General features: G+C 35.1%; 1 protein-coding gene across 1 annotated transcript; it reads left to right on the forward strand.

The window, feature by feature from the left end:
• Window positions 1-4,081: 4,081 nt before the first annotated feature.
• Window positions 4,082-9,839, forward strand: LOC128213951 (uncharacterized). Its single transcript, XM_052920078.1, has 4 exons — window positions 4,082-4,276; window positions 4,800-4,966; window positions 5,529-5,674; window positions 8,763-9,839. The coding sequence occupies exons 2-4, from the start codon at window positions 4,870-4,872 to the stop codon at window positions 9,837-9,839; spliced, it is 1,320 nt and encodes a 439-aa protein (XP_052776038.1). The 5' UTR covers window positions 4,082-4,276; window positions 4,800-4,869.
• The last annotated feature ends 161 nt before the right edge of the window (window positions 9,840-10,000 follow it).

Here is a 10,000-nt window from a genome sequence, read left to right on the forward strand (position 1 = left end):
GCGGCATCAGCAACGACAGCAACATCATATAATTTGGGATAGTCATCATATCTGAGAATCTAATATATTTATATTCGTATTCGCCAAGTTGTTTGTACTGAGAAAGCCATTCGGAACTCCTCGGCCATTTTATCGAAAACAACCTCGGATGTATGCAGGTACATCAGTTGAAGTAGTTCGTAAAATTTTGAATTATATCATAAATTAAATGTAGTGTTTTAGAGTTGTATTAATTGATCTAAGTCGAAATTGATTGCCATTGAATTGTATTATTGCAAACATAATTAAGAATCCCAAGAGTTAAGTCACACAGTTTAACTGCTAAATAAAATTACTACGCGATCTACTTGCAGCGGACTTAAACGCACCACTTTTCGAGTATGTAAACCGTCCAAATACATCCGAGGTTGTTTTTGAAAAAAATGGCCGAGGAGTTCCGAATGCTGAGAAAGCTTGACGTTTGAGTTGTATAACCTGCAAGGGGTTTAAGAAACCTTTGTTTATTTCAAAATTGTTATGGTTGAATTAACGCGACGTCGTTTTACCAGTAGTATACGTTATATACCACGCCTCCAATATAAATGACGCAATGCCATTGGTCCAGGACTGGTCACGCGGTGATCCCGTATAAATAAATATTTTTCCATATTTGGTCACCAAGTTTATATTCTACCAAAATGGCGTCTATTTTCCGATTCCGATGAATAAATGAAACATGTAAACATGCTGTCAACGTGATATATAAGTTACGGGGTGAGTAGGTGACACGATATGGGATATACGGGGCGCAGGAAACCATATTCGGGTTCGAGCTCCGCTCTCACCCGATATGGTTTCCTTTGCCCCGTATATCCAATATCGGGTCACCTACTATCCCCGTATCTTATAATATCGGCTGTTGTTTATACAAGAGTGTGTGGTCGATAACATTTCTTTAACAATAAATACACAGCTGCAGTTTTTACAGTCATATACGTTCTCATAATAATGCATTGAATTAAAAAACAAACAATAATCAACCGGACTTGTTGTTTAGCCTTTGGTCGCAAATTTTCAATTTTCAATAGGGTATTTTATAGAATAGTGTCGATAAAATCTTCATTGAGATGGTATCTTAAAATTTCATTAATTTACTGGAAACAATTTATCAATAAATGTTTTAAGGGCATGATGTGACACGATGAAATGTATTTCTAATTATAATGATGATAAATATTAAACGTTCTTGTCTTCTCGTAGGGGAAGAAAATATAAGTATTTCTTTCTGTGTATTTGTTTTAAAGCTGCACTATCACAGATTGAACAATTTTGACAACTTTTTTTATTTGTTGTCTTGGATCGAGCCAATTTTTGTGAAAATCCGTGGAAACCAGTTATATAAGACTGCTGACAAAAAAAATAGATCGCAGATTTTTATATTTAAGTTTAAAACATGATGTTTTTATGCATTTTTCTTAAACCGTTAGTAACGGTTTAAAAAATAAAACATTAATTTTCGAACGGAAATATGAAAATCTACGATCTGATTTTTTGTCAGCAATCTTAAATCATTGGTTTGCAAAAATTTATGCAAAAAGTTTGCTCTTTCCAAGACAAAAAAATAAATAAAAATTGGTATATCTGTGAGAATGCAGCTTTAAGGTATTCGATCAACAAATAATGGGCCGATGTTTAGAACGCTGTTAAGGTTAACACGTTGTTAACACGTTGTTAACGTCATCGTTGTGAACTTTAAAGTCGTTCCTGCTCTGGATGTGTTATGGATCTGTGGTATTTCTAACAAAATTTAAAACAACATCATCATTCTTTTATTCATATATATAGGCACACCATAAAAAGTTCACCTTTTAAAGGCCTAGTTTAAGGAATGTTTAGCATGATAATCCCCTGTTGTGCATCTCCTGCTAATTGCACTGGTGTCACAGTAGGCGCCAATTTCCTGTGTATTCGTTTATTGGCTCAGGGCCATTAAGGGTCCATTTTATAATAGAACATCCCGAACTGCACAGCAGGATACTCAGATTGGAGATCTGATCAGACAATTAGGCAGTAAGATTAAGATCAATTAACACAGGGTGTGTACAAATACACGGTTTAAGGCTTAAACTAGGCCTTTAAAGTTAACAACGATGAAGTTAACAACGTTGTTAACTGTAACAAAATATTAGTATCATTTGAAAGGACTTTAGTGGCTGGCTTAGAATGCGTAAATTAGTTCACCGTAATGTAGATCAAATTATTATTATATTTCCCTGATAAAACTCGAAAAGCATGAAATATATCAAAATAATACGGGGTCACCAGGCGTCAAATATTCACATAATTCTATACGTCATACCTAATAAGATCATAGTGAGAAATACACTTTAAAACAACGATTATGGACTTCAACAGACGCATAAGCTGCAAATTTGATCTTAAAGGGACCATACACCAGATTAGGACCAAAAAAGTTTTTTTTTCCTGTGTTGTATCCAATGTGCTACGAAGGCTTACCCTTTAACGTTGGAATATTTAAGCTATGTACCTAACTTGATAATATTACGTGATAACATCGACTAGCCAATCACGAATGAATTCTACTAGGTATACATACCTAGTAATCCTTTTTAATGGAAAAATACGAAAAAAACTGCGAAAAACATTATTAATTGTAAACTATATGGTTACGTCAGTTAGTTAGTTTCAATGCATTGTACACATCGATACCAAGTTGATGTCAGTTTTCGACTGTTTTCTGTTGTTGTTTTTGTCGCTATTTCATCATACGCTGTATACAATAAAAGAAATGGAAAAAATAATGCAAAGCATACGAAAGTTTGAAGTTAAAATATCTCAACCATGAACGTGTTACGCTTGTTGCTTCCCACAAATACGTGCTATCAAGATTTTCCCGCTCCCGAAACCTTACTTAAGGGTTTTCATTGGTTATAAAAACAAATAAAGCGCATGCGCATAATGATCGTATAACCGCGCCCGTTTACTTCTGTTCAAACAGCCGAAGCCAAAAGGTGAGTTGTTTAATGACTTAAAGTTTGCATTTCAAGACAGTAAACGCCCCGCCCGTCCTTTTCTCTCGCCATATTTCCTACAGTTATCTAATTTACTCCGAATAAGATAGCCGCAAAGCTATTACATGTCCATACAATAGTGTTCCAATCGTGTGTCTGGTCTAATATCTGTATTCAGCCGAAAACTTCTACGGCCGTTTCAAGTTGCCATGTCGCTTTCCACCAGCCCACATTCTATGTGCATCCGTCCAGTGGTCCAAACCTTCAGACGGATCACCGGACGTGTGTTTCCGGTCATGTCACCAGTGCTTACACCCCCCTCCCCATGTAATAAGATAAGTCAACGCGCTACTTCTTATTTCTTTTATTGCATGGTTTATGAAAAGTATATTGTGCTTTTTCGATAAAGCGCAATCAAATATATAACTATGCACCACTTATAATTAAAATTGAAAATAAATTATCGTAAAAACGCGCTTTTTGGAGGAACTATTCGATTTCAATAGTGATTTAAAAATACTGCGCTTTGTGACCACCATAAACAACGTCGCACGCGCTTTTTGTTGAAATATACAAAAGTGCGTTCACCACGGCATTTTTTCCACAAATGGATTATTTTAGATATACGCAAACTGGCAGGAGACCAGACCGGCCCAAATTAAAGTCCTGTTGATTGCTTTGTTGTTAGCAGTTTTGTCCTTGTTTTGTTTCGCGCAAATAATAAGCCTTGCATTTAATCCAAACTCTTAAATGTATACAAACTTAGTTAAAAATTGAATAGGTATTTGTGCTGGTTGTTTCCTAGGTATTAAAATCGATGTTGTCAGTGACATAATTAGGAAATAGAAAGCAACAATTCTCTTTATATAACCTACTGAGAACATCCGTGACCGATAAATATTTAATTTCAAATATCGATATTTAAACCTGTTGTCGCATGACTTTTTTGCCGAGTATAGTAGTGTTGATTTTAGTTCTAAAGGCTACTTAATTGTGTTCGGACATTTATTCTTGTGCTTTTGTTATTGTTACCCGACGGCTTTTCTATTAAGACGTGTGTATTTGTTTTCGGTTGGAAAAAATCGAGTTTAATTTTAAGACGTGTGTATTTTAAGGGGTTAGAACAAAATCAAGTTTTATATGGGAAGACTTGATACAATACAGTTTAATTATGTTGCTGATTATCAGTTTTTCGTAATGAGGATTATTACTTCACTGAAAGTTTTTTGGATACACTAATTTAACAGGAAATACAAGACAAAAAGGTAATTTTCGTTTGGCATTCATTATTACACGTTTTTTTTAATTTTTCGAAAGCGTTATGATAAAAATATGCATTTTATATATTAAAACATGATCAGTTAAAAATTTCCCGTTATAAGTATATTGAAATTAACACTGTTGATTTGAATCTATTAATAATTAATTGCTTGCCATATATGTATATGGAATTGAAACATCAAACAAACAGGCCCCAATTTCTCGAAACTTCTTAAGTCCCTTATAACAGGATTAAGCTAATCTCACTATTTTTGTTGTTCTATAAAATGTGTTATGTTTACTTCTTCAAGATATTTTAGAAACCATGTAGGAATAATCTGTATGATTATCAGAATAAACCATTTTTCGTTTATCAAAATCCATTTTCAATATGTATTTTGGCTTATTGAAATAAGCAACTTAAGCCTGTTACGCTTAAGAAGTTTCGCGAAATTGGGGCCAGTTGTAATATGTCCGTTAGGTAAGGTGTTGTTGTTTTTTCTTTTGAAAAATCTGTTTTTATTTAAGCACTGGGACTGGTTATAGCAGACAGGGGCTGGTTATAGCAGACAGGGACTGGTTATAGCAGACAGGGACGATGGTATGGAGGGCCATAAAACGCCACCGGAAGCTACTGCTGGTGACGGGGCTGGCGTTCACCGTTCTCATTTCGTTAAAGATATCTCTTACCTCAGGTAATTTAGCATTTTATAGTATTGCATTGTCCTGCACCGCACTGCAATGTTCTGTAATGCACTGCACTGCACTGCTCATTGCATTATATTGCATTGCATTGTATAGCTGTACTGTATATTCAACACTGTGTATTTTGTATAGACAGGAATGGAATAGTAATGAATTGATTTGTTAGAAGGGGTGTACATGGGGACGCACCATAGGACGTGCATTCCCGCCCAAAGCACTGTTAGAAAGAAACATATACAATATTTTTTATATAAGGTTTTGATGCAGTCCCCGAATTTATTTTTTAAGCTTACTCTGATGTAAAAGGGTGCATTTCATAATTATATACCATATTGACATAAAAAACTCGCTTGGACAATAATTGAAAGGGGAGGGTAGGTGGGCGCTGGGTGTGCACAATCCTGGATTAACGACCTTTATCATAGTTAAATACTCTTAACTGTTTTAATTTACAGTCATTAAGAGTATTATTTTTTATCACACATGTTAACAAATATATACAGTTTCAAAATATTGTCTTTTGATTTCAAGTGATTGTTTTTCTCCTTTCAGACATGATTGCTTCAACATTTCAAAATACAGGCGATATTGATGGATATTTCCGCCAACTCCTGCAAGCGGATATGACGTGGAATAATTCCGGAAGTGTGCAATTACAGATTCCGGAAATAATGGTGGAACTGAATGTTACCAAAAAGGTACTCATAAATACCATCTTAAATCATGCAATCATACCTTCTCGGTCATTTCCGTTCTCTTTCGGAAATGTACATAATGAGTAGCCCCGCGTCCCGGGGACATCCTAGGTAAGGCCCATTCACGGCTATTAAAAAAGAGGTATTAATCTTAATTTGTTTGAAAATGGACGCATTTCTTACCGTTGAAGGTTAAATAAGATGAAGAAAATCTTCTGTAATGCGAACTAGGAAACTGTGATTTAGAGAATGGTACAGTGTAGCGATTGGCTGTACCAGGATATGGTTCAGGATGCCGTCTCCATATTTTAAGTGACACTCTTATTCAAAATCAAAACATACACTTGTATAACAAACATAGTTTTTGAGAGATAAACCTTTAACTACTTACTAAATAATGCATTTTTGGAAAACATCAATTACAAGATTGAAACCGTGTTTGTAATAGCTGCAAACGCAAAAATATTAAATGATTGGTGAGTGCTTAAAGGTTTAGTGTTTATCATAAAGATAATTACCTACACGTAAAGATATAATTATTGCAAAAAAATATACCAAAGCAAAAATAAAGCGCTTAGCTTAATCCTGTTGTAAGAAACTTAAGATGTTATAAACATAGAATTTTAATACTATTAAAATGATTGTGTGTGCAGAAATAGAAATATAAAATTTATACCGATAATAATAATATAGCAACTATGTTTTGTTGATTTTCAAAGAATGAAAGAAAATATGTCATCAATGTCCGATATTGTGGTGTACGTGACCGGTCACGGATATGAAATGGAAACAAATTTTAGTTGGGAAAACACGTTATGTTCACTTTTTAAATTTACTTATTTACCTAAAGGGACTATACACCAGATTGGCACCAAACAAAGTTTTTTTGTGACGAATCTCAGGACAATTGTTTAATAAAATGCTTTACTCTTTGATGTCATAAATGTAAAAAAATACCAAAATGTAAAAAAAATCGAGTCGATGACCGGGTTCGAACCGGTGTCGCCAAAATTGCTGTCTAGTGTTGTATACACTGTGCTACGAAGGTTTATTATATATATTTGAAATATTTAAGCTAAATGCCTGACTTGGTAATATCACGTGATAACATCGACTAGCAAATAACGCATAATAATGAATTATTCTAGGTATACATACCTAGTAATCTTTTTACTACTTCAGTTATTTAGTTTCAATGCATTGTACTCTTCGATACCAAGTTTGTGTCAGTTTTTGACAGTTTTTTTTTTCGCTATTTCATCATACGGTGTATAGTCGCTTTAATTTCTAATATGAAAATAGGCTAATAGATGTCTATTTCGTAATGTCCATATTTTAAGAAGGCTATTTTAGTACCTTAAGCTGAACTCTCACAGATTGACCGTTTTGACACCTTTTTTATCTTTAAATTAGCCATTGTTATGTGTAAATTTCTGGAAACCAGTAATATAAGACTGCTGACAAAATATCAGATCGCAGTTTTTATATTTACGTTCGAAAATGAATGTTTAATGCATAAAAAACGAAACTTACAACTTTTTGGCATAAACGTAAGAAATCACCAGTAAAATAATTGAAATTCAGTTGTCCTACCCTAAGGGTATATGTCATCTATTTGGTTTTCCCTGAATCTTTAAATTTCTTTTAATGTAAATATAGTTTTACCAGAATGTGTACGAATGTTCAAACAGTTCATTGCCAACTTTGGAGCTTTCAAGCTGTGGATGATCTCTATCGATTTCTCCTCTCAGTGCAATAGTAGCGTAGACATAAGCTATTTTAGCAATTGTTAAACTATTGGACGCGTGGCTAGATTAAGGCAGCCAGGTAATACGGACTTTATGAGGGGCTAAAGTTGACCCGCCTTAAATATATCCGCATACATGTATATCAACAAAATATATCTGTAATACTGACAATAGCAATCTGTGACAAATGTGACTCACTTTTAAAAAAATGCTTTTTTGTTAAACAATCATGCCATTTTATACCCGAGTGTGAAGAATGTGATTTCATGGTACATAAAACCCCGACTTCGATCACAAATTTCCCAGGAGCTGTGACATATACGTTCTAAATGGGTGACAAAAGAGATCTTATCTTTCCCAACTGTGAAGTATAGGATCCTATTTTTCCCAGGTGGGAAGAATATGATCTGGGAAAAATAAGGTCTTACAGTGCACGAATGATCTAACATTTATACATATTTAATGCCTTTCATATTGTCACAGTTTTCAACGTTGAATAACCTTGTTCATTAGGTTATTGATTAAAAATAGTTGTATCCATTTTCAGTGGTAAATACAATGTAATTAAACTTACTTAATCACCATGATCATAAACTGTAACTTTCCAGTTAACAATCTTTATTGTATATAGTTAAAGCTGCACTCTCACAGATTGACCGTTTTGACATTTTTTTTTATTTTTTTTTTATCTTGGAATGAGCCATGTTTTCCGTGATTGTCTAGAAACCAGTGATATAAGAAGACTGGCCGCATATTAGATCGCAGTATTTTATATCTATAGTCGAAAAAAGATGTTTTATAAATAAAAGCGTTACGAAACGCTTTCAGAAATTGAATTTTTCGGCCGTTTATTCGAACAATTAAGATGTGTTCTACTTTGTGTTATCCGCCTTATATGACTGCATTGAAAATATTGATTCCAAAATCAGCTGATTCTGAAACAGAATTCAGACGCGTTGCTGCCTATACACAAAATCACGGCTGAATCCACATGCCAAAATATCAGCCATCCGTCGATTCAAGGGTTTATTTGTTAATATATGATAATAAAACTGTCCATTTCCCAGTACTAGTACCACAGAACGCCCAGACTACACCAAATTGCTTATGTTTCCGGGTTTTGGGGGCATGCCGCCAGCCCCAATACCACAATTATGAATCCACATGAATAGAGGGCTAGCTACGCCCCTGGAAATAAAAATGTCAAAACTGTCTAGCTGTGAAAGTGCAGCTTTAAAAGAACTATTTAACATTCCGAACATTTGGTTTGATCATACACTCGTACCATATCTGATATACCCTATCATCATTTTAATATTAACTGAACTAATTTTTTTTCACAGACAACCCAAAAGCCAAAACCTCTTGTGAAGAAAACCGACGGGTACAACCTCGCTTCCAGAGTTAGAGCCAAGTGCTCGGCGCCATCAGGCCGGTTTGCAGTACACAAGCCGAAGTTGGGAACGTACCAGAGCGGAAAGACCGAACTCTGTATCATCTGGAAGGTTGGAACCACCTTCGTAAAACGTCTGTTTATGATGAAGACATTGCCAAAGTACCAAGATTTGATAAATCCGTATGATATTAGCTTTGAACAGGATTTGCCAGGAAAGAGGTCACCTATCGCCGCGACTACGCGGTTTATGTTTGTACGGGATCCGTACCAGCGGCTAGTGTCAGCATACGTAGATAAATTGGTAGCGCCAAATCCCGTATACTGGAAAATAATATCTGTGAACGCTATCCGCCAATTAAGAAAAAATGCCACTCGACTAAGTCAGCAATGCGGTCACGACCTTACGTTCCGCGAGTTTATACAATACGTCATATTGACGTTAGATCCAAGAGTTTTGCGGAAACCAGCTAGGCCGGACGGTCATTTTCTAATCCAGACGGATATTTGTGGACCGTGTAGAGTTAAATACGACTTCGTAGGAAAAATGGAAACCTTTGGCCTTGATTCTATTGAGTTAGTTCGAAAAATGCAGATTTCAAACAAAACCATTGACCTACTGCAGCAGAACGGCAGCGTTTTAGCTTCCGATGACGCAATACGAGATTCTTGCCACCAGCCGTTTCACGCTGGGTTTAAAAAAGCTTATATAAACTGTATTAGCTTCTATGAAGCTTTAAAACGTGCCTGGTTGAAAATGCAGATGAGGGGTCTGATTGGCCCAGAAGAAATGCCCTTGACAGAGGCACAATCAACGACCTTGACCTTAGAACAGTTTTATCAAATGGCCTTGAAATCCAGGGATGCGTGCCCTTCATCCGAGAGGAAGAAACTTCAGCACGAACACTTTCTTAAGTCTTACTCAACTATTACCCCACAGGAGTTGGAGAAAATTCGTCTTATTTATGCTCAAGATTTTAAACTATTTGAATACGACGATCGACCTTCAGAATTATTTAATTCGTGATATTTTATGATATCATATTAGTTTATTATCACGAGTTTTTTGGTTCATTCTGGATATATTTTCATGTGATATTACCTGATATGTGATCATGTGACACCTATTTATTTTCACCAATTATTTCATTCCTGATATGTTTCCGTTATGTGTTATTTATTACTAGT

This window comes from Mya arenaria, chromosome 2 (assembly GCF_026914265.1).
Source record: "Mya arenaria isolate MELC-2E11 chromosome 2, ASM2691426v1".
Classification (NCBI taxonomy): domain Eukaryota; kingdom Metazoa; phylum Mollusca; class Bivalvia; order Myida; family Myidae; genus Mya; species Mya arenaria.

Coding starts and splice junctions, on each gene's coding strand:
- LOC128213951 (XM_052920078.1), top strand. CDS start 4,870: ATGGTATGGAGGGCCATAAAACGCCACCGGAAGCTACTGCTGGTGACG. Junction 4,967..5,528: donor AAAGATATCTCTTACCTCAG/GTAATTTAGCAT, acceptor TTCTCCTTTCAG/ACATGATTGCTTCAACATTT. Junction 5,675..8,762: donor AACTGAATGTTACCAAAAAG/GTACTCATAAAT, acceptor TTTTTTTCACAG/ACAACCCAAAAGCCAAAACC.